This window comes from Oncorhynchus keta, chromosome 35 (assembly GCF_023373465.1).
Source record: "Oncorhynchus keta strain PuntledgeMale-10-30-2019 chromosome 35, Oket_V2, whole genome shotgun sequence".
Classification (NCBI taxonomy): domain Eukaryota; kingdom Metazoa; phylum Chordata; class Actinopteri; order Salmoniformes; family Salmonidae; genus Oncorhynchus; species Oncorhynchus keta.
Window position 1 is genome coordinate 11,968,142 of NC_068455.1, and position 27,349 is coordinate 11,995,490.

A 27,349-nucleotide genomic window follows, 5' to 3' on the forward strand; every position below is an offset into this window, starting at 1 on the left:
GTGAGGCTAGTACTGTTCAGACCAGGCTAGTACTGTTCAGACCAGGCTAGTACTGTTCATGTGAGGCTAGTACTGTTCATATGAGGCTAGTACTGTTCAGACCAGGCTAGTACTGTTCAGACCAGGCTAGTAATATATAATAATATATGCCATTTAGCTGACGCTTTTATCCAAAGCGACTTACAGTCATGTGTGCATACATTCTACGTATGGGTGGTCCCGGGAATCGAACCCACTACCCTGGCGTTACAAGCGCCATGCTCTACCAACTGAGCCACAGAAGAACCACAAGTACTGTTCAGACCAGGCTAGTACTGTTCATATGAGGCTAGTACTGTTCAGACCAGGCTAGTACTGTTCAGACCAGGCTAGTACTGTTCAGACCAGGCTAGTACTGTTCATATGAGGCTAGTACTGTTCAGACCAGGCTAGTACTGTTCAGACCAGGCTAGTACTGTTCAGACCAGGCTAGTACTGTTCATGTGAGGCTAGTACTGTTCAGACCAGGCTAGTACTGTTCATGTGAGGCTAGTACTGTTCAGACCAGGCTAGTACTGTTCAGACCAGGCTAGTACTGTTCAGACCAGGCTAGTACTGTTCATATGAGGCTAGTACTGTTCAGACCAGGCTAGTACTGTTCAGACCAGGCTAGTACTGTTCAGACCAGGCTAGTACTGTTCATGTGAGGCTAGTACTGTTCAGACCAGGCTAGTACTGTTCATGTGAGGCTAGTAATGTTCAGACCAGGCTAGTACTGTTCATATGAGGCTAGTACTGTTCAGACCAGGCTAGTACTGTTCATGTGAGGCTAGTACTGTTCATGTGAGGCTAGTACTGTTCATATGAGGCTAGTACTGTTCATATGAGGCTAGTACAGTTCATATGAGGCTAGTACTGTTCATGTGAGGCTAGTACTGTTCATATGAGGCTAGTACTGTTCATATGAGGCTAGTACTGTTCAGACCAGGCTAGTACTGTTCAGACCAGGCTAGTACTGTTCAGACCAGGCTAGTACTGTTCAGACCAGGCTAGTACTGTTCAGACCAGGCTAGTACTGTTCAGACCAGGCTAGTACTGTTCAGACCAGGCTAGTACTGTTCAGACCAGGCTAGTACTGGAAATGTGTCCACCTATCCGCTGCTGCACAGCTATTTTCAACTCAACTCGAATCAAATTTTATTTGTCACATACACATGGTTAGCAGATGTTAATGTGAGTGTAGCGAAATGCTTGTGCTTCTAGTTCCGACAATGCAGTAATAACCAACGAGTAATCTAACTAACAATTTCACAACAACTACCTTATAAACACAAGTGTAAAGGGATGAAGAATATGTACATAAAAATATATGAATGAGTGATGTGTAACGGGCGTCGTATGATATACAAACACATAGAATGCCCACCCAAATCACACCCTGACCAACCCCCAAAAAAGCTCTCTACGGTCAGGGTGTGACATGATGGTACAGAACGGCATAGACAAGATGCAGTAGATGGTATCGGGTACAGTATAGACATATGAGACGAGTAATGTAGGGTATGTAAACATATAAAAATGGCATTGTTTAAGGTGGCTAGTGATACATGTATTACATCAAGATGGCAAGATGCAGTAGATGGTATAAAGTACAGTATATACACATGAGATGAGTGATGTAGAGTATGTAAACATTATATGAAGTGGCATTGTTTAAAGTGGCTAGTGATACATTTTTCATCCATTTTTACATTATTAAAGTGGCTGGAGTTGAGTCAGTATGTTGGTAGCAGCCACTCAATGTTAGTGGTGGCTGTTTAACAGTCTGATGGCCTTGAGATAGAAGCTGTTTTTCAATCTCTCGGTCCCTGCTTTGATGCACCTGTACTGACCTCGCCTTCTGGATGATAGCGGGGTGAACAGGCAGTGGCTCAGGTGGTTGTTGTCTTTGATAATCTTTATGGCCTTCCTGTGACATCAGGTGGTGTAGGTGTCCTGGAGGGCAGGTAGTTTGCCCCTGGTGATGCGATGTGCAGATCTCACTACCCTCTGGAGACCCTTACGGTTGTGGGTGGAGTAGTTGCCTTACCAGGCGGTGATCTGTAGAAGTTTGAGTGCTTTTGGTGACAAGCCAAATTTCTTTAGCCGCCTAAGGTTGAAGAGGCGCTGCTGCGCCTTTTTCACCACTCTGTCTGTGTGGGTGGACCAATTCAGTTTGTCCGTGATGTGTACGCCGAGGAACTTAAAACTTACTACCCTCTCCACTACTGTCCCGTCGATGTGGATAGGCAGGTGCTCCCTCTGCTGTTTCCTGAAGTCCATGATCATCTCCTTTGTTTTGCTGACGCTGAGTGTGAGGATATTTTCCTGACACCACACTCCGAGGGCCCTCACCTCCTCCCTGTAGGCCGTCTCGTCATTGTTGGTAATCAAGCCTATCACTGTAATGTCGTCTGCAAACTTGATGATTGAGTTGGAGGCGTGCATGGCCGCGCAGTCGTGGGTGAACAGGGAGTACAGGAGAGGGCTCAGAACGCAGCCTTGTGGGGCCCCAGTGTTGAGGATCAGCGGAGTTGAGATGTTGTTACCTACCCTCACCACCTGTTGGGGCGGCCGGTCAGGAAGTCCAGTACCCAGTTGCACAGGGCGGGGTCACATAGGTATTCCTCTTGTCCAGATGGGTTAGGGCAGTGTGCAGTGTGGCTGCGATTGCGTCGTCTGTGGACCTATTGGGGCGGTAAGCTAATTGGAGTGGGTCTAGGGTGTCGGGTAGCACTTCATGATGATGGAAGTGAGTGTTACGGGGGCGGTAGTCGTTTAGCTCAGTTACCTTAACTTTTTTGGGAACAGGAACAATGGTGGCCCTCTTGAAGCATGTGGGAACAGCAGACTGGGAAAAGGATTGATTTAATATGTCAGCTGGTCTGCGCATGCTCTGAGGACGCGGCTGGGGATGCCATCTGGGCCTGCAGCCTTGCGAGGGTTAACACGTTTAAATGTTTTACTCACGTCGGCTGCAGTGAAGGAGAGTCCACAGGTTTTAGTAGCAGGACGTGTCAGTGGCACTGTATTGTCCTCAAAGCAAGCAAAGAGGTTGTTTAGTCTGTTTGGGAGCAAGACATCCTGGTCCGCGACAGGGCTGGTTTTCTTTTTGTAATCCGTGATTGCCTGTAGACCCTGCCACATACCTCTTGTGTCTGAGCCGTTGAATTGCAACTCTACTTTGTCTCTGTACTGACGCTTAGCTTGTTTGATTGCTTTGCGGAGGGAATAGCTACACTGTTTGTATTCGGTCACGTTTCCGGTCACCTTGCCCTGATTAAAAGCAGTCAGTTTCGCGCGAATGCTGCCATCAATCCACAGTTTCTGGTTTGGGAATGTTTTAATAGTAGCTGTGGGCACGACATCGCCGATGCACTTGCTAATGAACTCGCTCACCGAATCAGCGTCTTCGTCAATGATGTTGTTTGACGCAATGCGGAACATATCCTAGTCCACGTGATCGAAGCAATCTTGAAGCGTGGAATCAGATTGGTTGGACCAGCGTTGAACAGACCTGAGCGCGGGAGCTTCCCGTTTTAGTTTCTGTCTATAGGATGGAAGCAACAAAATGGAGCCGTGGTTAGCTTTTCCAAAAGGAGGGCGGGGGAGGGCCTTATATGCGTCGCTGAAGTTAGAATAACAATGATCCAGGGTTTTACCAGCCCTGGTTGCACAATCAATATGCTGATAGAATTTGGGGAGTCTTGTTTTCAGATTAGCCTTGTTAAAATCCCCAGCTACAATGAATTGCAAGCTGAAGAACACCATCCCAGCCATGAAGCACGGGGGTGGCAGCATCATGTTGTGGGGGTGCTTTGCTGCAGGAGGGACTGGTGCACTTCACAAAATAAATGGCATCATGAGGATGGAAAATGATGTGGATATATTGAAGCAACATCTCAAGACATCAGTCAGGAAGTTAAAGCTTGGTCGCAGATAGGTCTTCCAAAATGGACAATGACTCCAAGCATACTTCCAAAGTTGTGGCAAAATGGCTTAAGGACAACAAAGTCAAGGTATTGGAGTGACCATCACAAAGCCCTTAACTCAATCCTATTGAACATTTGTGGGCAGAAATGAAAACGTGTGTGCGAGCAAGGAGGCATACAAACCTGACTCAGTTAGACCAGCTCTGGCAGTTGGAATGGAACAAAATTCACCCAACTTATTGTGGGAAGCAAAATGTCTGACCCAAGTTAAACAATTTAAAGGCAATGCTACCAAATACTAATATAATCTTCTGACCAACTGGGAATGTGATGAAAGAAATCAATTCTGAAATAAATAATATTATTCTGACATTTCACATTCTTCAAATAAAGTGGTGATCCTAACTGACCTAATATAGGGAATTTTTACTAGGATTAAATGTCAGGAATTGTGAAAAACTGAGTGTAAATGTATTTGGCTCAGCTGTATGTAAACTTCTGACTTCAACTGTATACAGGGGGGTGCCGGTACAGAATCAATAGGCACTGGTTAGTATGAACATGTAGATAGAGTTATTAAAGTGACTTTGCATAGATGACAACATAGAGTGGCAATGCAAATAGTCTGGGTAGCCATTTGACTAGATGTTCATGTCTTATGGCTTGGGGGTAGAACCTGTTTAGAAGCCTCATGGTCCTAGACTTGGCACTCCGGTACTGCTTGCCATGCTGTAGCAGAGAGAACAGTCTATGACGAGGGTGGCTAGAGTCTTTGACAATTTTTGTTGGGCCTTCCTATGACACCGCCTGGTATAGAGGTCCTGGGTGGCAGGAAGCTTGGCCCCAGTGATGTACTGGGCCGTTCACACTACCCTCTGTAGTGCCTTGCGGTCGGAGGCAGAGCAGTTGCCATACCAGGCAGTGATGCAACTTGAAGCTCTCAACATGCTCCACTGCAGCACCCATGAGAATGGGTGTGTGTTCGGTACTCTTTTTCCTGTAGTCCACAATCATCTCCTTTGTCTTGATCACGATGAGGGAGAGATTGTTGTCCTGGCACCACACAGCCAGGTCTCTGACCTCCTCCCTAAAGGCTGTCTCGTTGTTGAATGTGATCAGGCCTACCACGGTTGTGTCATCGGCAAATTTAATGGTGTTTAGAGTCGTGCCTGGCCATGCAGTCATGAGTGAACAGGGAGTACAAGAGGGGGCTAAGCACGCACCCCTGAGGGGCCCCTATGTTGAGGATCAGCATGGCAGGTGTGTTCTTACCTACCCTTACCACCTGGTGGCGGCCCGTCAGGAAGTCCAGGTTCCAGTTGCAGAGGGAATTGTTTAGTCCCAGGGTCCTTAGCTTATTGATGAGCTTTGAGGGCACTATGGTGTTGAACGCTGAGCTGTAGTCATTGAATAACATTCTCACCTAGGTGTTCCTTTTGTCCAGGTGGGAAAGGGCAGTGTGGAGTGCAATAGAGACTGCATCATCTGTGAATCTGTTGGGGCAGTATGCTAATTGGCTACAGATGTGAGCCCTACGGGCTGGTAGTCATTTAGGCAGGTTACCTTAGTGTTTTTGGCACAGGGACTGTTGTGGTCTGCTTATTACAGGTGTTTCCCATGTAGCTGACAACCCTCCCAACTCCGCCCACCTAATAAGGAAAACAAGAGGAAAGAGAGAATACGGCAGACAGAGTGGGAGGGTCATCACACTGGCGACATTAAGCATTATCATGTTAAGGTGATGGCGGCGGATGAATGGCACAACATTGGGCCTTAGGATGTTGTCACAGACAGCCATTGATAAAATGCAATTGTGTTCATTGTCCATAGCTTATGCCTGCCCATACCATAACCACACTGCCACCATGTGACACTCTGCCATCAGACCGGTACAGTTGAAACCGGGATTCATCCGTGAAGAGCACACATTGTGCCAGTGGACATTAAAGGTGAGCTGAAGTCGGTTACGACGTCAAACTGCAGTCAGGTCAAGACCCTGGTGAGGACGACGAGCACGCAATTGAGCTTCCCTGAGACGGTTTCTGACAGTTTGTGCAGAAATTCTTGGGTGTGCAAACCCACAGATTCATCAGCTGTCTGGGTTGCTGGTCTCAGACGATCCCACAGGTGAAAAGGCCGGATGTGGAGGTCCTGGGCTGGCATGGTAACACGTGGTCTGCGGTTGTGAGGCCGGTTTAACATACTGCCAAATTCTCTCTCAACATTGAAGGAGGTTTATGGTAGAGAAATTTACATTTAATTCTCTGGCAACAGCTCTCGTGGACATTCCTGCAGTCAGCATGCCAATTGCACATTCCCTCAAAAAAGACATGTGGCATTGTGTTGTGTGACAAAACTGCACATTTTAGAGTAGCCTTTTATTGTACCCAGCACAAGGTAGGCCTATCCCCTGCTGTAAATCAGAATACTGCACCTTTCACTGGACTTTTTTCTAACTGACTGTTTCTGAACAGACCTTAGAAACTGAGATGTATGGCATTTTGGGTATAATCTCAGTTAGACCCAGAACTAAAACCGTGCGTAATCTGGTCAGATGCTAAATTTACGTGGTCTGTCCATCAGATATTATCATTTTAACTGTCCTCATCCCCCCCCATTGGTCTCTCTTTTGTTCTCTCACACATTCAACATACATGCCGATATAGCCTACGTACGTACACACACACACACACAATACTCTCAACCAATTATTTCTCGTTTACAGCTGAAAGGACCATTCAGGTGACCGCTGCAGAAGCAAGAATCTTCCACGTATAATACCCAAACATACACCACAGGAGGTTGGTGGCACCTGTGTCAAATGCATCAAACACATGGTTTGGCATCATTCCATTCGCTCCAGCTGATATCAAAATAAAGACGCTCCTTCATCTCCACACTAATATCCCATTTCTACAATTTGGTAACTGAAATATATTTCCACTGTGGATTACATTAGCTACGTTAAATTATAAATTTTTACAGTTAGAGGGGAGGTGCACTAGTCTAGGTTAGAAAACACAAACGATATGGGTACTCACATTATCCTTTAGAATGGAAGATGAAGCTTAAAACCTGAACATAACAATTTTTATGTTTTTATATTCAACTTTTGTATTTCAACGTGTCCATCTCCACTCCTGGGCCCTGTTATAACAGTGGTGCTGCATGGTAACAGGCATTTAAAAAGGGCAGTCTCTGCCAGGACTGTGATTAAACATTATAAACTTAATTCCTGTCTGTGGTAGAGTCGGTTCAATCCCTGAAGAAACAGCTTCATGCACAGTCAAACTAATGAAAACTCAGCTTTTTTCATTCTTTGTGAGTGCTGGAGTTAGACACTGATTTGTGAAACAAGGTTCGTGTGGTTGTTTCTGTAAACAAATACAATATTCGTCACCATATTACGTTTGTTTGTTGGGTTATAAATGATAGTTCTTTGTAGTGTCTGCTGCAGCAAGTACCGCAGGCCTATAAATTACATCTTGAAATTTGACTGACAAGACTTGAAATTAAGGTATAAACTTCCCCGTCTAAATAGAAAAATTGTACAATACTGCCCCCACAGGGGGACATTTCATTCACACTTTTTAGACCCAGTATTAAGTTTGATTATCAAAAGCCCTGGTCTGTAGGTCTGGGTTCCACTGTAACATTTTGTTCTTTGGGAGGGGGTATTTTCATGGTAACGGCAACGAGCACCGTTAAGATTAATTTCATACAATTAGTCAATAAGGGATCAAATGCATACTTGAGATGTTTGGATGTGTCAACGAATACGATTGGTGATTGACATGACGCATCAACGTGGGCTGAAGCAGTTTGATACGACGTGTGAGTTGGACACAATCAGATACATCATATTTCAATGTGTATCGGAATGTGTCAGATCTTGATACAGGGGCATTTTGTGCAGTGAGATCTCTCTCCCTATGGCTTCAAAAGACAGGATTATTGATTTCCTGAGCTGTGCGTGTGTGTGTGAGAGATAAGAGTCGAGGTGTGTGTGTCGACAGACTAGTCGCCGTCTGACTGAATTACAACCAAGAGTGAGAAAATGCCACGTAAGACAAAGCAAAATGAAATCACATGTACACTGATGTGAGACCATGGGTTAAAAGAGACGCAGTCAAGCAAATGTGACCACAATGTTTAGTAAAACAGCAGTTATATCATTATGAACAACCAATGAGCTGGAGTGAAGTGGAATTATTAGTTATTGACACAGAAAAGACCCGTAAAGATACAGAACTAGGTATTGGGAGTTTTATCTTATACGACTTCATGGGATAGTTTCTACAGACACACATTAAGTTCCAATGGCATGGAGATTCTCCACCAAGCATGGTTTCTAGTCCAGTAGGAATCATTTGGGTCTGGAAAACCAGCCCTAATAACAGATTAAAACAAAAACACAGTTTATTGTTGTGCTATTAACAGTAGTAGTAAATCAGGAGGAATAGAATGTATAAAACAGGTTCAGAGCAAAAACACAAGAAACATTTCATATCTACAGCTTACATTGAAGAATCGCGTTTCATCTGTACCACAGACAGACATTGGTAATGCAGTTTACAGACATTCTGACACCAGTATTCTGTCCTCACATTGGTTTGGGCTGGGGTGTTACTGGCTTTGTACAGGTTAGTTAGTTGCTATGCTACTGCACTTGGCAGTTCTCCTCTTGGCGTGATGCTGTCATCATGGCCTCTTTGCGTTTCTCCCTCTGTTCCGGAGTCTTCCGTGTGCTCAGGGACCGACGGCCACGCCTCTCCTCGCCACTGGAGGCGGGACTAACACACAGGCCTTTCCCACCAGGGCTGTCAGACAGAGTTGCCATGCCGACAGGGCTCTGAAGGGACAGGGGCTCCAGCACCTGCAAGAGGAAAGGGTTTTAAATGGTTATGTTATGGACAGAGACATGAGTGGACTCCCAGTCTTCCTACAGTGAAATGGTCCACCCCCCGTCTTCCTAAAGTTAAATGCCAGTACAATTCTATAAAATGCAGACAATTTGTTCATTTTTGACATGGTGGCATCTTTCAAAAATCTGGTCACCAATTGGATGGAAACGTAGGTCCTGACGTGTGTGAGTGAATATGTATGTTATCAGGTCTCCAGCGAGCCGTAGTCAAGAGTGATTCGCGTTTCACCTGTACCACAGACAAATTACATTGGTAATGCAGTGACCCAGGTTGCAGATGTGACCCAGGTTAGGGTCACATCCGGCTGACTGACTGAATACAACCATCTCACACCTTCTTTTAGTGACAAGTCTGTTCTCTACCCTCCATCTCTCTCATGGCTTAGATAACTCTCTGCTGGCCAATGACACACTGTAATTTAACTGCAGTGTGTGACTCACCTTTAGGACTCTGCTGCCCCCCTGTGGGTGGGGGTGTGTGTAACTCACCTTGTGTTGGGGGGTTACAGAGGGGGTGGTGGCAGTGTGTCGTGCGGCGGCCAGACGAGGGCTACAGCGCTGCACTGCGGTTCTCCTCATGATGAAGGGACTGGCCTCTCCTAGAGGGATATCGGCAAACCCTGAGAGAGACATGAGACAAATCAAACATGAGGCCGATAGTAGTAGCTCAGGTTTATTATGCTTCAATAAGAACAAAGTTATTGTTGGAATCCATGTTCTCAGGTCTCACCTCTCTGCACCAGCTCAGGAAGTCCCTCTGGCCTAAACTCCTCATCTTCCTGTCTACTTCCTGGTTTGGGCGTGGTTGCTGTTGCTTTGATCCTCTTGGCAGTGTTCAGCAGGGCCTCCTGGGCTTTAAATGGTGTGTTGCTGTTGTCACTAGCTGCTAGAACACCACAACCCCTCTTCCCCAACGACCCCTGACCCTGACCAGCAGGCACCGTGTTCTCAGAGTCTGTCTCTGCGGGACCCAACGGTATGAGTGCATCCTGTGCCCTGGAGGCTGACCTCCTGCCTGACTTTCGCCTGGGTGTTTTATTGCTAGCATTGTTAGCCGTGTTGCTAGCGTTGTTAGCAGTGCTGCTAGTGGTTTGCGTGACAAGGCGCTCCAGGCGTGTTTCCAGCGTGTCGTTGGTATCCTCCAGCTTGTGGACACGGACCATCAGGCTGCAGTATTTATCCATGCTCTCCTCCACCTCCCTGCTCCTCTCCTCCAAGGCTTCAGTAAGCTCCTCCAGTTCAGACTCACTGCTCCTCTTCTGCGCCTCCAACTCCCTGCTTCTCTCTGCTAGAGTCTTGCTGAGCTCCTGCACCTCCCCACTCCTCTCCTCTAAAGCTTTCTTCAACTCTTTAAGTTCAGCTTGCACCTCCTCAGAGCTCCTCTTCTGTACCTCATCCCTGCTCTCTTCACCAGCTGGAATGACAGGGAGGTTGTACATAAAAAATGGGTTTGTGTTTTACAAAATCTATATCTGTTTTTAGCAACATTTACAGAAATTATGATTAATGTGCATTGTCCCTGTCAATTAAATCTAATATGATTTTCCACAATCTGAAGTCTTTTCAGACAGTGATGTAAAGTACTTAAGTAGTACTTTAAAGTATTTTTAACTTACGTAGTTTTTTGGGGATATCTGTACTTTACTATTTATGTTTTTGACCAATTACTGTCACTTCACTATATCCCTAAAGAAAACAATGTACTTTTACCTCCATGCATTTTCCCTGACACCCAAAAGTACAACTTGCATTTTGAATGGCTAGCGGGACAGGAAAATGGTTAAATTCATGCACTTATCAAGAGAACATCCCTGGGTCATCCCCATTGTCTCTGGTCTGGAGGACTCAAACACAAGTGCAATACCACACACAATACCCCATGATGACAAAGCAAAAAAGGGATTTTAAATTTTTGCAAACGTGTTAAAAAAAAAACTGAAATATCACATTCACATAAGTAATCAGACTCTTTCCTCAGTAGTTTGTTGAAGCGACTACAGCCTCGAGTCTTGGGTATGTTGCTACAAAGCTTAGCACACCTGTACTTGAGGAGTTTCTCCAGTTATTTTCTGCAGATCCTCTCAAGCTCTGTCAGGTTGGATGGAGATTGTCACTGCACAGCTATTTTCAGGTCTCTCCAGAGATGTTCGATTGGGTTCAAGTCCAGGCTTTGACTGAGCCACTCAAGCACATTCAGAGACTTGTTCTGAAGCCACTCCTTTGTTGTCTTGGCTGTGTGCTTAGGGTTGTTGTCCTGTTGGAAGGTGAACCTTCACCCCAGTTGGAGGACCTGAGTGCTCTGGAGCAGGTTTTCATCAAGGATCTCTGTACTTTGCTCCGTTCAGTTTTTCCTTGATCCTAACTAGTCTCCCAGTCCCTGCCTCTGAAAACCATCCCCACAGCAGGATGTTGCCACCACCATGCTTCACCATAGGGATAGTGCCAGGTTTCCTCCAGATGTGACGCTTGGCAACAATCTTGGTTTCATCAGACCAGTGAATCTTGTTTCTCATGGTCAGAGTCCTTTAGGTGGCAAACTTAAAGCGAGTGCTGCAGAGATGGGATAACTTTCCAGAAGGACAACAATCTCCACAGAGGAACTCTGGAGCTCAGTCAGAGTGACCATCGGCTTCTTGGTCACCTCCCTGACCAAGGTCCTTCTCCTCAGATTGCTCAGTTTGGCCAGCTCTAGGAATAGTCTTTGTGGTTCCAAACTTCTTCCATTTAAGAATGATTGAGGCCACTGTGTTCTTGTTGGTACCCTTCCCTAGATGTGCCTCAACACAATCCTGTCTCTGAGCTCTACGGACAATTCCTTTGACCTCATAACTTGTTTTTTTCCCCTCTGACATGCACTGTCAACTGTGGGACCTTATATAGACAGGTGTGTGCCTTTCCAAATCATGTCCAATCAATTGAATTTGCCACAGGTGGACTCCAAGTTGTAGAAACATCTCAAGGTTGATCAATGGAAACAGGATACAACTGAGCTCAATTTCAAGTGTCATAGCAAAGGGTCAGAATACTAATGTAAATCAAGATTTTTTATTTTTTAAATATAAAAAAAAAAAATTGGTTGCCTAGACTTTACTGCAAATGAGAAAAAACGATACACTAATATTGCAGTTATAACAGCCTTTATAATAGAACACTTGTCACCACACATCTAAATATTGTACTTGGGAAAGAAAAAAAATATATATAATGAAACAAACAGGCATTCTATTTTTCCTCTATTATACTGGCCACTTTTCACACCATAAACACAATCATTTGTTCACTTAAGTTGGCTAATGTTGCTCAACATTTCTCTGGCTAGCTAACTTGATAACTTGATCAAGCTAGCAAGATAACGTTACTCAATACTTATTCCACCACACTTCCTCACCCACCTCAAACTTTCCAAATGCCAGTTGTTTTTCAGTTACAGCTCATGAAGTACGCTTCATCACCTTCTCACCCCTGGTCAGGCTTCTCACCTACCGTTACCTCTTGGTTATGGTTCAGGGGACGCGCTGCTGTTTACTGACAAACTGCCTTTCTACTCTTCGTCTTTACAAAGCTGATGCTGTAACTAGCGAATTGGTTGTCTCTTCTCTCTTCAGTCGCGTGTTGCATTCTGATGTGAACGATTGGCTGAGACAGTATAGCTCTTTTGCTTACAACCAGTACTGATCCAAAGCCCACCCCCTAAACATTCGCATCGGATCAACACAAACCATATTTTTGTATCCCTTCCAAATGCACTGTAAATTATGTCTGAGTGTGCCCCTGGCTACCCGTAAATAAAATAAATTTAAAAATGGTGCCGTCTGGTTTGCAATATAAGGAATTTGAAATGATTTATACATTTACTTTCAATGCTTAAGTATATTTTAGCAATTACATTTACTTTTGATACTTAAGTGTATTTAAAATTAAATACTTTTAGACTTTTATTCAAGTAGTGTTTTACTGGGTGACTTTTACAAGTTTTACAAATTGGGTACTTTTCACACCCCTTGTTTCAAATAATGTAAGTATTCATGTGGGGTTCCCCAGGGTTCAATTCTGGGGCCCCTACTGTTTTCATATATCAATGATAGTTATTATTGATGGTAATGTAGTAGATAATGGTACCTGGTATCTGGCTGGCCTGTAGTTTCTGGGTCTCCAGCACAAGAGCCTCCCTCTCCTTCTCCAGCTGTTTACAGGAGTTCATCCACAGGTTAATCTTACTGAGGGCTGAGTCCCTCTCCTTAGACAGACGGGCCACTCTGGAGCTCAGCTCCGATACCTTCCAGACAGGACACAGAAAAAAAATATTAGTTACCATAAGAATCACTCAAAGATTTTTAAAAAAGTAATACACTTTCAAGTGGTTTTCACTCCTAATGTAATGCAATGAATTTCCAGGCCAAAACGCAACAATGTGACAAGGGCTGTATACCTGTTTGCTGCTGTCCTGCTGTGTGATGGTAGTGCTGAGCTCCTCCATTTTGGTTCTCAGACTGCTCAGCTCTAACAGATGACCTCTGACCTCCTCCTCCGCTGCAGCCAACTGTCCCCTCAGCACCTCCTTCTCAGAGGTAACTTCCTCCAGGGATAACTAGGGAGGAGTCAGTAGTGTGTTAGAAAGAGGACATACATAGTGTGACTGACACACTGCATTGCTGAACCAGAAGACCAGCACAGTTTAACACATCGGTTTCCAACACCGTTAAGCGTGGTTGAAAAGTACAAAGTACCAAGATCATTCCAGTCTCGTATGGATGAATGAAAGCCTATATTCTTAGTATTTGGGGTTATTCTACATGATATCAATAGGACTATAGAAAACGACTGACCTTGTAGCTTTCTGACTGCTGCTGTAGTTCTAGTCTCTCTGCAGACTGAGCCTGTTCTTTCTGCTCCCGCTCCGACAGTAGTGCCTGCAGCTTCTCCATCTCTTGCTGCAGGGTGTTGTTGTTCTCACGGATGTCCCCCATCTCTCTCTGCTGTGCCTCCAGGTCCTCCTGCAGTCTCAGAGTCAGCATCTCTCTCTCCTTCTCCCGCTCAATCTCCAAAGCCTGCAGTCGATCCACCTCTTTCTTCAGCCTCTCCCCCTCAGTCTTCCATTCCTCCGTTAGAGACCACATTCTCTCCTTCTCTCCCTCCAGGCCTTCTCTGCATTTCTGCAGCTCAGAGCTCACAGAGCCAAGCTGGGCCTGTAACTCTTCCACCATTGCACTCTGTTTTTCCTCCGCCTCTCTCATCCCTTTCTCCAGTTCCTCAGTGGCAGCTCGGTTTGCTGCCTTCATCTCCTCAATCTCTGCGTTCTTCAGAGAGAGCAATTCCTCAAGCCTCTCCTTCTCATTTCTCAGGCTGTCCAGTTCGGCGGTCATCTCCTCAATCTTACTGGCCAGTTCCCTTTTCTCTTCCTCCAACTCTTCAAGTTGGGCCGTGGCCGTCTCGGCCTGAAGCACAGCCTCCTCTAGGTTTTGGTCAGCGTCTTCCCTCTCCCTCTCCTGTTTGTCTAGCTGGTCCTGAAGAGCATCTGCTTTCCTCTGGGCAGTCTTCAGCAGTTCGCTCATGTGTTTCTTCTTTCTCTCGTCTGACTCCATGCGGACCCGGAGCTTCTCGATGCCCGACCTCATTTGGGCCACCTCCTCCTGGGTTGAGTTGAGGCGTGAGGCTATCTCTCCTTTCTCTAGCAGAGAAGACTCCAGAGACTGGGCTAGTCTGGATATCTCCCCTTCCAGAGACTGGATCTTAGAGGCCATGGACTCAGTGTTTTTGCTCGCAGAGTTCTGGTTATCTTTGAAGCTGTTCAGTTGGTTAATCAGGTTGTCCTTCTCCCCGCTCTGCAGGGTGATGGTCTTCTCTAGCGCCTGACACTGCAGCACCAGCTGACCGCTCTCCATCTGCAGACTCTCCAGGTTAGCAGAAGTCACATCAGATTCCCTCTTCCCATTTCTGATATCTTCCTCTAAGATCTTAATAACCTCTCTAGTATCCACGTTTGTCTTCTCCAGACTCTCTGCCTTATCCCTCCACTGTGCCACTGACTGTTCCAGCTCATTCCTATCCTCGCTGCAGGACACCATCTCTTGTCTGAGTTGTCCGTTCTCTGAGGTGAGGGTGGCCAGCTGCTGGGCCAGGTCACATTTACCTTTGCGGCTAGCCTCCATCTCCCTCTCCAGCGTGACTTTCTGCTCGGTCAGGCACTCCAAATCAGCCTCCATGGAGAGGATGTGTTTCTCCAGATTGGTCTTCTCAGAACGAACCCTCTTCAGTTCGCTTTCCACCTGGAAGAACTTCTCGCTCCAACCACCTTCAGGATGGAAGAATCATATCTTCATTCATTCATATATAAAGTAAAAAGCTTTTCACTTTCTATACATTAGCCTAAAGCACAACAATTAAACCAATTAGATGCAAACACTATTAAAATGAGGTATATTACAAAGATTAAAATAGAGGTCCAGAATTTGGGTTTCTGGTCCTTACCTTTGGCCCTCTCCAGCGTCTCTAGCATCTCCATGACATCAGAGAGCTGACATTTAGAGGTCTGCAGCGCCAGTCTCAGGGACTCTGCCTCCTCTGTCAACTCTGAGATCTGGTCACCTGATAATAATAAATACATGTTATTGTCATCATTAAAACACCCTTGAGAGTAAACATAAAACACAGGACAAAAGATTGAAAACAGCAACCTGAGGAACTTACAGTTACTGCATGAAACTAAGGTTGGTAAGACAATCACATATCACCGTTATTGAGAATATAAAACCTTGGACATAAAAGCAGCGAGAAGCCAAATGAGCGCTAGTATGTGTTAGTGCAAGAAAGACAAGTACAACAGTATGGCGTTTGTTTATATTATGGAGGGGGCAACAAAGGAGAGATAGTGTTTAGTTAAAAACCAACCTAGCGTCCGTCTCTCCACTACGGCAGCGCTAATCTTCTCCGCGGCACCACACATCTCTTTCTTCATCTGTTGGACCTTCACCTCTAACTCTTCAACTTTGACCTCCAGCTCAGAGCACAGCTCCTTCCTGAAGGTCATCTCAGAGGTAGCGAGGTCAAGCTGGGAGTGGAGGGTCTGTAGCTCCTCCTCTAGCTTTCTGACCACCTCCCTGCTCTGGGCCAACTGGTCCTGGTCACAAGGAGCTTCAGAGACTGCTGGATGTTCACTGCCGAGGGTCACATCATCATCAAGGCTTTTACTGAGCGCTTTCTGCTGCTCTACAGGGACTTTATCCATGCAGTCACTGAACTCTTCAGCTGGCTCATTGTTGCCACCACTTCCTGTCTGTTGAGGTACTTCAGAGTTGTGGAGGTCATCTGATTGCTCAGCTGATGAGATCAATGAAATAAAGTAAATCTTTGTGAACCCGAAGCACATTATATTAACATTAAGATGTGTAAATGGAAAACAACTAGAAATTCAATGCCTTATCATATCATCATCAAACCTGTGGGTTTCATCTCCACGGTATCTTCTTTTAAGGGGAAGCTGACGTTGAAGAAGGAGCCTGACGTCTGTCTGGAAGTCGGTCCGTCCACCTCTCCTGTAGAGACCTTCTGGTCTCTCTTGGTCTGAAGCTGCTCTATGAGAGACTGCTGCTGGCTTGCCTGTCATAATAATAATACTACATTTACTAAATACATTTTTACTTCCAAGGACCTATACAATACAGGCCATCGTTGTAAATAAAAATTTGACCTGCCTTGTAAAATAAACACTAAAAAACAAAATCACAAAATTACATACACAATTAGCTCTCCCACTTTATGGATTTACCTGAGTCATCAGGCTGTCATAGTGCTCCTTGAACAGGGCTAGTTCACCCTGCAGTCCGCTCAGTCTCTGCTGGAGCTCGGTTTGTTCCCTCTCAAACGTTCCGATCCGCTCTCTGGTTTCGTCCTCGCTCTGCTGGGTCGCCCTCTCAAACGCAGACTGAACAGCCTCGTAGTTCTCCGTCAGGCTCTGTAGCGTACGCTGGAGACACTCGTTCTCCTGTTTGACCGCGTCTCTCTCATCCCCAGCGTTCAGACTGTGCCTCTGCAAGTCAGCCTCAAGTTGCTCCTTCTCCACGGTCAACTGCTCCTTCTCCACGGTCAACTGCTCCTTCTCCACGGTCAACTGCTCCTTCTCCACAGTCAACTGCTCCTTCTCCACAGTCAACTGCTCCTTCTCCACAGTCAACTGCTCCTTCTCCACAGTCAACTGCTCCTTCTCCACAGTCAACTGCTCCTTCTCCAGTCAACTGCTCCTTCTCCACAGTCAACTGCCCCTTCTCCACGCTCAACTGCTCCTTCTCCACGGTCAACTGCTCCTTCTCCACGGTCAACTGCTCCTTCTCCACAGTCAACTGCTCCTTCTCCACAGTCAACTGCTCCTTCTCCACAGTCAACTGCTCCTTCTCCACAGTCAACTGCTCCTTCTCCACAGTCAACTGCTCCTTCTCCACAGTCAACTGCTCCTTCTCCACAGTCAACTGCTCCTTCTCCACAGTCAACTGCTCCTTCTCCACAGTCAACTGCTCCTTCTCCACGGTCAACTGCTCCTTCTCCACGGTCAACTGCTCCTTCTCCACGGTCAACTGCTCCTTCTCCACGTCAACTGCTCCTTCTCCACGTCAACTGCTCCTTCTCCACGGTCAACTGCTCCTTCTCCACGGTCAACTGCTCCTTCTCCACAGTCAACTGCTCCTTCTCCACAGTCAACTGCTCCTTCTCCACAGTCAACTGCTCCTTCTCCACAGTCAACTGCTCCTTGCTCCTTCTCCACAGTCAACTGCTCCTTCTCCACAGTCAACTGCTCCTTCTCCACAGTCAACTGCTCCTTCTCCACAGTCAACTGCTCCTTCTCCACAGTCAACTGCTCCTTCTCCACAGTCAACTGCTCCTTCTCCACAGTCAACTGCTCCTTCTCCACAGTCAACTGCTCCTTCTCCACAGTCAACTGCTCCTTCTCCACAGTCAACTGCTCCTTCTCCACAGTCAACTGCTCCTTCTCCACAGTCAACTGCTCCTTCTCCACAGTCAACTGCTCCTTCTCCTCAGTGAGCTGAATGATGTCCATCTCCAGTTGGCCGTGTTTTCTAACCTCCTCCTCCAGGGTTTCCATCAGCCCATCAACAGTGGTCTGGAGTGATTCCACTAAACCTGCTGTGGACAAGGCAGCCTGCATCTGCTGGCGAGTGTCTTCAAGAGTTGCTGTCACCTGGGTGACTTCACAGCTCTTCTCTGACAGCTGCTCTTTGACAGAGCCCAGCTCGGTCTCCAAGCTGGACCTTTGCGTCACGCTCTCCTCCAGCCTCTCGTTCAGAGAGGCCACGGTTCCTCTGAGTTCCTCCACAGTTCCTTTAAGCTCCTCTATCTGGGTGTCAAAGGTGTTCATGCAGGCCTCGTTGTCCTCCAGGTCCATCTGAAGCATCTCCAGCTGGACCTTGATCTTGTTCATGCTGATGACCTTCTCTTTCAGGGCGTCGGTAGCTTTGTCTTGTTCAGACTCAGCCTGGTTCAACCTCTCTTTCAGACTCTTGATCTTACAGCCTTTCTCATCAACACTGTTTCTGGCAGAAGACAAATCTTCTCTCAGCTTAGACAGCTCTAGTGAGGCCCTCTCCCACTTCTCCTTAGCCTCGGCTCCTTCCTGGCTTTTACTCTCCAGCTGGCTCTTTACAATCTCAAGCTGCTCCTTCAGGCCTCTTTGTTTCTGGAGGTAAGTCTCCAGCTCTGTGACATGGATCTCGGATTCCTTATGGAGTCTCTCTGAGAGCTCTTTGACTTGCATCTCCTGAGAAGAGATTAGGTTTGTTTTCTCCACTAGGCTGCTCTCCAGGTTGGAGTTGAGCTCCACGGCAGCCGAGTGAGTCTTCTGCAGAGCTTCCAGGGAGTTATTCAGGTCAGAAGACAGCTGGGCGGAAGCAGCCTTATTCTCAGTGAGTATGTCCTTTAATGTAGAGATCTGCTTCATCAAACCACTCCTCTCCTCTTCCTGGGAGTCCTGAAGGGTTTGATACTTCACAGAAACCTCTTCAGCTTCCCTCTGGATTTTCTCTACTTTCTCTGCCATCTCTGCCTTTTCCCTCTCAAGATCTGAGGCCTTGGTCTCAGCTTCGTTCACCTGAGCCTCTAGTTTTTCAACCACGTCTCTCAGTATGTGCAGCTCTGATTCAGTCTGGGTCAGGGTCTCGGTCATGTTCTGCAGAGCGCTTATGGACTCCTGTGCCGCAGCCGTCAGAGTATCACAGCGCTCCTGTAGAGAGCCAACAGTCTTCGCCTGCTCTGAGAGGCTATTGACTTCACCCTGAAGACTTTCCCCTCTCTTTTCTGCCTCGGAAAGCTTCTCCACAAGATCCTCTTTAGTATTGACAATGTTGTCATACTTGGCCTGCAGTTTAACACCCAAACTTTTCTGGATCTTCAGGTTGGACTCCAGTGAAGACACCTGGTCCTGGAGGAACGGCAGCTCCTGCTGAATCTTAACCAGACTCAGCTGGGCGTGCTCAACCTCGTCTGCCTTCAATGCTACGCTTTCCTCACACTCCTTCAGGAGGGAGGTCTTCTCCTGGGTAAATCTGGCCAGTTGTTCCTCCTGTAGGGCTATGGTCTGAGCCAGACTCTCCCTGAGCTGGGCTACATCGCTCTGGCCTAACTCCACCAGAGCATCTTTGGACCGGGCCAGGTCGCAGGCCGCCTGATACTGCTCCTGGAGCTCAGTGTGAAACATTTCGGCCCGCTCCGCCCTGCCAGTCTCCACCTGCAGCCTGGACCCCAGATCCTTCACTTGTCCCTCAAGCTGGGTCACCTGCAACCCAACGGTTTCCAGGTTTTTTAAGTGTTTCTGGTCAGACTCCTCCAGCCGTCTCTGGAGCTCTTCGTACATGCAGCCCTTCTCCTCCAGGTCGGTACACTTGTTGAGGAGTTCTCCTTTCAGGGAGTCGATCTGCCCTGATAGACAAGCCTTCTCAGCCTCCAGAGTCTTCAGCTGCTCCTGTAGACCTATTTTATCGTCCTTCAACGAGCCCAGACTCTTCTCAAGCTCAGTGATTTTGTCGACTAAGCCTTGCTGCACAGCCTCAGTCTCGTTAATGAGAGTCTCCTTCTCCGTTTTCCATCCCTGAAGTGTCTCGTTCTCTTTCTTCAGCTGCACAAACTCGCCCTGAGTGGTGGTCAGGGTTGTCTTCAGTTCCTGGATCTCCTTCTCCAGAGCGCTGTGTTTGTTTGTGATCTGTTCCACTTCCTGTTTTTGGGTATTCAGTTCACTCTGAGTCTTGTCATTCTTGGTCTCTGCGTCTGTGAGCGTTTTCTTTAGGTTCTCTAGATCTTGGGCTGACGATCTGGTCTGGCTTTCCAGTTTAGTGACAAGTCCTTTCAGCTCTTCGGACTGGGCTTCATTTTTGGCTGTTGAACAACAGACACACAGAAACCACATGTAATGTGGGGAAGCCAAAACCAGAGATATGACATGACAAGGCATGGAATGAAAATGAGCTCATTCCACATCAAACAGGATTTAAAACATTACTTTTACATTGCTAGATCCTAATAGATAGGTTTGGAAACCACGCACAAAGTCTAACTTTAACAAGAGATTTTATATCAATGAGTACCTGGACAAATAAAGGTTAAACAAAACCAACAACCTACCTCTGAAGTCATCCAGCATGCTCTGGGTGCGTTTGAGGTTCTGCTCGGCGCTCTTCCTCTCCTCCTCCAGCTGAGAGAGCCTCTTGCTACCCTGGTCCAGCTGGGCGCTCACAGTGTTCTTCTCTCTCTGCAGCTCCTGGACAAGTTAAACACACAACAATCAGATTACTTCTGGTTCCAAGATGGAGGACATCCAATGTCCTTAAAGACCACCCAGACTAGGGGTGAAACATTGTGTGCGTATATTAAAACAGTAGTTTTTTGGTGTGTGTGGTTTCATTGTGTTTTTAAAAAAAATAATAATTTAGTCCAGCACATTTTTCCACAAATGAACACATTACAGAAGAATACATAACAGGTTTAAAAGAGAAATTCCATGAATCATGGCCCACCTCAAATTTCTTCCTGAGGTCCTGCTCCTTGTTTTGGCTGGCCTGTTGGCTCTGTTCTGACCTCAGCAGCTTCTGTTTCTGCTCCTCCTGGTCTCTCTCCAGCTGGCTCCTCTGGCATGACACCTGGCAGAGAGCAGTGATATACTTGGTAACAGGAAGTGAACTTTGAGTGGTTGTCAGTGACATGTAGAAATGAATAACTCCAGCCCATAATCACAACGTATTACATTACCTTGTCCATCTCAGCCTGCAGGATGTTGTGGTCTTTCTTGGCTTGCTGTATCTCCTGGTTCAGCTTGGTCTTGGTCTGGTTAAACTGCTGCTCTAGGGAGTGGTGGCTGCTCTGAAGGTGGGAGAGCTCCTACACACAAACACAAGAAAACATACATTTATACACCTCTCTTCAGCAACAGCAACACAAAACCCACGGGTAACAGAGATTAAAGTTGCAACAGGTGGATTTTCAGTATTAATTTCAACTACAGAGTCTGAAAGAACAGAGGACAAAGCGAGCAAACCTTCTGGCTCTCCTTCTCCTGGTCCTTGACCTTCTGTTCCAGAGCTCGTCTGCAGCTCTCAGCGTTGTGCCTCTGGCAGGACATCTCCTCAGAGACCTGTTTCAATTTCTGCTCCATTGACACACACTGGGAGGAGGCACAGTAATGATTCATACATTTTCTTATGTTCAAAACAGTCCTCAGAAACACAACAGGAATGCATTAGCAAATTATAGTATTTTTTTGAATACGCCATATATCCCCTACCTTGGCGACAGCTTGTTCGTGCTGAGTGGTAGCCTTGCTTAGTTCATCTCTGCTCTTGCCCAGGGTCTTGTCTCTGTCGGTCAGGTCTCTCCTAGCCTGGTCCAGCTGGCCCTGGAGCTCCTGGAGCCTGCCGCTCTGCATCCTCGCGTCCTTCTCCTGTGACTGCAGATGCTGCTCCAGCTCAGACACTTTACTCTTCAGCTCTGACAGGACATTAAAAAACAGGACCAAACATTGAGAAACCACCGGAATTTTCCCAGTCAGAACATGAATTTTTTCCCGTTACAACGCATTTTACATTTACATTTAAGTCATTTAGCAGACGCTCTTATCCAGAGCGACTTACAAATTCTCACACAAATGTGCCTCCTGACAGGGTTTGTAAAGGATAGTATTAGTAAAGGATACTATTAGTATAACAGGGCGTGGCCTAAAGGATAGTATTAGTATAACAGGGCGTGGCCTAACCTTGATTCAGTATCCTCAGCTGTTCCATCTGCTGGGAGGAGCCATCAGAATCAAACTGGGATACAGATGTGCTGATTCGCTGGGTGGATTTGATTGGTGTATCCTCCGTGTTCCACATGAAGCCGCCAGCGGATGTCCCGCCCCCTGCCCGCCTAGCCAGGGGCGTTTCAATGGTGCCCTGGGACTGGCGGCCCTTGTCTTGCTGTTGCCATGGGAATATGGAGGAGCCTGCTTGTTGCCGGGTGGCAATGTCCTTATGACTGACGGACGACTGGTTCAACAGCTAGAAGACGAGACAGAAGCATGCATCAGTGTGCATCGTATTAAAGTCCCTCCAGGATTTTGCAATTGTGTGCAAAATCAACAATTCCCTGCATATTACGAGGGTTTGCAAATTGGACAAATCGCTGCAATATCACAGCATAAAACAGTCTGCTCACAGCATTACAAAAGGGGGGAGAAAAAATAAAAATAATAATCGCAATTTTAGCTTATCGCCGCACTTTAACCACATAAAATGTGTCAGCGTAGTTTTGGGACAATTGGATAAAAATCATAGTAAATTGCCATGCAAAGTCTAAGAGCTGCAATAGCAAAATCAAACATTTTTGCCCACAAATATAACAGAAAAGCACAGTACAATCCTGGAGGGGCTGGTATTACACCATCCAGATGTGGTCCAATTTATTGGCACCCCTGCAATTTTATTTAAAAAAAACATGTTTAATTGCTATTTTTACCTATAGGCACCTGCACTACAGGTGAATTAAATTACACAAACGAGAATCAGCCTCCAACCAAACGAACTATAACTTTAAAAAGTGAACTATAAACTTTTAAGTGAAAAATAACAGTGTCAGTTTAGATTTGTTCTTCTGGGTCCTGTGTAGTATGATAGGTGTTGTTTTACAGGGTTGTAGTATGATAGGTGCAGTGTAATCAAGGGTCAGCAATTACACAGCTGTAGTATGATAGGTGTTGTTTTACACAGCAACAGTGTCAGGGTCAGCCATTTAAAACCATTTCAGGGTCAGCTATAGTAGTATGATAGAATTATCAGCTATAGGTATGATAGGTGTTGTTTTACAGGGTCAGCTATAGTAGTATGATAGGTGTTGTTTTACAGGGTCAGCTATAGTAGTATGATAGGTGTTGTCTGTATATACCATATAGTTAGGTGCAGGGTACTTATGATAGGTGCAGTGTAATGTGTTGTTTTACAGGGTCACAGTAGTATGATAGGTGCAGTTGTGTTGTTTTACAGGGTCAGCCATTTGATTTGTATGACTAGTTTCAACAGGTATAGATGTTTTATTGTCACATACACTAGATAGGTGCAGGGTCAGAAATGTGTTGTTTTACAGGGTCAGCCATAGTAGTATGATAGGTGCAGGGTCAGAAATGTGTTGTTTTACAGGGTCAGCCAGGGTCAGTAGTATATGATAGGTGCAGTGTAATGTGTTGTTTTACAGGGTCAGCCATAGTCAGCTATAGTAGTATGATAGCATGATAGGTGTTGTTTTTTTTTACAGGGTCAGCCATAGTAGTATGATAGGTGTTGTTTTACAGGGTTTAGTAGTATGATAGGTGCAGCGAAATGTGTTGTTTTACAGGCCATAGTAGTATGATAGGTGTTGTTTTACAGGGTCAGCATAGTAGTATGATAGGTGTTGTTTTCAGCCATAGTAGGGTCAGCAGCATAGTAGTAGGTGTATGACAGGGTAGGTGTTGTTTTACAGGGTCAGCTATAGTAGTATGACAGGTGTTGTTTTACAGGGTCAGACATAGTAGTATGATAGGTGTTGTTTTACAGGGTCAGCCATAGTAGTATGATAGGTGTTGTTTTACAGGGTAAGCCATAGTAGTATAATCTCCACCCGGCACAGCCAGAAGAGGACTGGCCACCCCACATAGCCTGGTTCCTCTCTAGGTTTCTTCCTAGGTTTTGGCCTTTCTAGGGAGTTTTTCCTAGCCACCGTGCTTCTACACCTGCATTGCTTGCTGTTTGTGGTTTTAGGCTGGGTTTCTGTACAGCACTTTGAGATATCAGCTGATGTAAGAAGGGCTATATAAATACATTTGATTTGATTTAGTACGGCGCCCATGGATCAAATTAGGGTTCAGTACCTTGCTCAAAGGCACGTCAAAAGACTCTGGTATTTGAAACAGGGACCTTTCAGTTCCAGAGTGTCATAGTGGATTATCATGCTAACAAAACCACTCCAATTATAGTCCCTGCACTGCATCTGACTGTGTGGTTGTGCTACTGAGCATTTCAACTCACTTTGACCTGTGTGATTTTCAGTTCGGCTTCCAGTCTCTTCCTCTCTTCCACCTCCTGGTTGTATCTCTCGTGAAGGTCCTCCAGCCTGGAGTCTGGGAGGGAGAGAAACTGTTCACACCACAACCATGCACTTAAAATAGACAGATGATACTAGTTATGGAGGCGGCTACCAGGGTCCGGGTCAATTTCCTTTCAATTCCAGTCCATTCAGGAATTACACTGAAATTCCCTCCAATTGTTTTCGATTAGTAGTATTTGGAATTGAAATCAAATGTATTTATAAAGAACTTTTTACAGCTGTCAAATCAGAATTTGGTTTACTTTCTGAATTGAAATGGACTCCATCCATGGCTACAACTGCACCGTGACACATTCTCATTTACAGCAACGACCTGGGAATTAGTTACAGGGGAGAGGAGGGGGGGATGAATGAGCCAATTGCACAGAATATAAGTGGGCCATATTGTGGTACTCTACCATGCTGTCTGTAGCTGGGAGTAGCAGCAGGAGTGGCAAAGGTCTTTTGAGGAGTGCTGTAGGACGGTAGATCAGAGGAGGACTGAGAACGGTCCTTTTCATTCTTATATCTGTAGAGGAATACAGTGTTATTATTACCATGTTGTAACCATCCTATTCCTAGGCTAGCTAAGCATCTCCAGTATGTGCACAAAGCCAACAGATTTCTCGTACAGCCCTAGTGTACAGTAGTACTGAGCAAGCGACTCACTTCTTGAGTTCCTGCTCCAGTCGTTCTATGGTCTTCTTGCTGGTGCTGAGCTGACCCTCCAGGTTGCTGACCTGTTGCACTTTGACCCCCAGGTCGTGGGTCGCCTTCTGACGGGCCTTCTCCACGGCGTCACATGACTCTACTAAGGCCTGGTTCTCCCTCTTAATGGCAGACGCCTCGCTCTTCTCACTGTCAACCTGGAGAACACACAACTTTGAATGTCTAACACACAAACCGAATGTAAAAACAGAAATTCCCCTAGGATAATGTATTGTTAATGTTTTGGAATTCAACACCATAACTTAAGTCACCAACCTTTTGTTTCTGTTTTTGTAGAGCAGCCTCCAGTGAGTCGAGCTGGAATTGTTTCTGATTCCTCTCCTTCTTCAGCTTGTCCAGCTGTCCCTCAATCTCTTGTATCTTCTGCAGGGCTTTACCTGAAAGACCATCTTTCCACTCCTCCACTACCCAGCTCATACTGCTTCAATATCTGTAGCTAGCTACGTCAAGCCTCAACCGGCATATCCTGGGAGGGGAGAAGTACCACCAAAACTAACGTTAGCTCGCTAAATATATTTGAATGGAGGCAGTGCTAGTGAAATTGCACTAAATAGTACACCAGATTCATGTTTTATATTGAATTTCACAATTCAGATATTTATTTGATTTTATTGATGTAAAAAATAAAAATACAATATCCAAATGTAAAAGTGCATATAAAATTATCAGGAACTTGTCACATTTATAGGGCTACTAGTGACTTAGATTATCTGACAGGTTTGACTCAGTAAATAGTGTTTGGTCGTCACAGTTTACACACACATGTATAACTAACTATTAGCAAGTTTATTCCAATTCGGTCCTGGGACGAATGAGAGCAAGTTTTTCAATAATTTTTATCAAATGTATCGCATACTTTCATTAGTGGAGAATCATGAACTATCAAAAACTAAAAGAAATCTCAAACTCTCTGCTACTTACTCGTTTTGAATCATATGTCTTGGTTATAAATTAGGCATAATTCTACTGCCTTTTATCAAATATATTATTTCTCTGCGTTTATGCACTTTAGCTTTGATAGCTAACGCTAGCTAATCAAACTACCGTTAGCCTAATTTAGCGCTAGCTAGACCGCTTTTCATATCGAATGTAAACAAAGTACAAGTCACAGCGGACGAAGAGAGTCGTTTTTGCAACTACCAAAACTGTTCAAAACAAATATTGGGTCCAATTTAACTATCTGCTTTACCAACCTGTTGCAAAAAAAAAAAGTTGTAGGTAGAAATCTGAACTCACCTAAAAGCGGTGATTCTTGTTCTTGAGATTTCGCTCCGAAAGACAAAGTGCTGCTGAGAATTCAAAATCTCCAGTAATCTCCGATGTGGCGTTTGATTGGATGATTGTAGGGACTTTGTCAGAAACTCACCATTGATTGGACGCTGGAATTTGAACAAAGTCCCCGCCCCCAGAATATTGCGGCAGTTTATTTGTCACGTGACTAACCAAGGAACTGAAGGGTTGGTCCCAGGGAGGGATCAGTCTTCAAACTCGTGTATTGTATTGGTTTGTAGTTACTCATTCTCATCTGGTAAATTGTTGTAATGTCTCCTAAACTCAGTTTATGCACATTACAACTACTATGGTTTGCATTGTTTTAATTTATGGGAATTGGCATTCAGTTGTTTCATTATAGCTAATGCCGCATTCACTCGGAACTAAGAAACTCGAACCGGCACGTGTATAATAACTACAACCAGTTAACAAGTAGAACATTTCAGAGTTTCCTAGTTCCGAATAGCAGGTGAACGTGGCTTTAATATCAAATTAAATTCAAATGGCTTTATTGACATGGGAAACATGTTTACATTGCCAAACCAACTGAAATAGATAATAAACATCCCCCTTTCCCATTGTCTTTTTTGCCTCAGTGGATCGACTAAATTGTTCAGCCCAAATTCCAAAAAGCATTTGCAATTGGCATGTATTTGGCTAATGTAGTTAGGCCCTAAAGTTTAGGCATAGGTGACGCACAGATAAAAAATGAAAGAAAAACCTAATGTAGCCTATTGATATGAATTGCACAAAAATGACAGTTTTAGGTATTTTTAATGCATTGTTTTCTCTATTCATACCACATCACACACACAAACACTTTATAGGTCACAGTACCACTTTCTGGTGGTAAACATAAAGCAGAAACTGATTATTTCATAAAGCA

At 45.4% G+C, this 27,349-nt stretch overlaps 1 protein-coding gene across 1 annotated transcript; it reads right to left on the reverse strand.

The window, feature by feature from the left end:
- Positions 1–8,062: 8,062 nt before the first annotated feature.
- cenpf (centromere protein F) lies at positions 8,063–26,561 on the reverse strand. The gene is made up of 23 exons (XM_052495856.1): positions 26,428–26,561; positions 25,447–25,657; positions 25,132–25,328; positions 24,882–24,991; positions 24,405–24,496; positions 22,121–22,403; positions 21,653–21,855; positions 21,407–21,532; positions 21,121–21,249; positions 20,889–21,011; positions 20,497–20,632; positions 17,602–20,250; positions 17,142–17,461; positions 16,640–17,095; positions 16,311–16,470; positions 15,763–16,191; positions 15,343–15,459; positions 13,701–15,166; positions 13,304–13,462; positions 12,994–13,150; positions 9,605–10,288; positions 9,364–9,494; positions 8,063–8,826 (listed from the first exon to the last, which is right to left on the reverse strand). Exons 2-23 carry the CDS (start codon positions 25,606–25,608, stop codon positions 8,611–8,613), a joined length of 8,505 nt encoding a protein of 2,834 aa, XP_052351816.1. The 5' UTR covers positions 25,609–25,657; positions 26,428–26,561; the 3' UTR covers positions 8,063–8,610.
- Between the last annotated feature and the right edge of the window lie 788 nt (positions 26,562–27,349).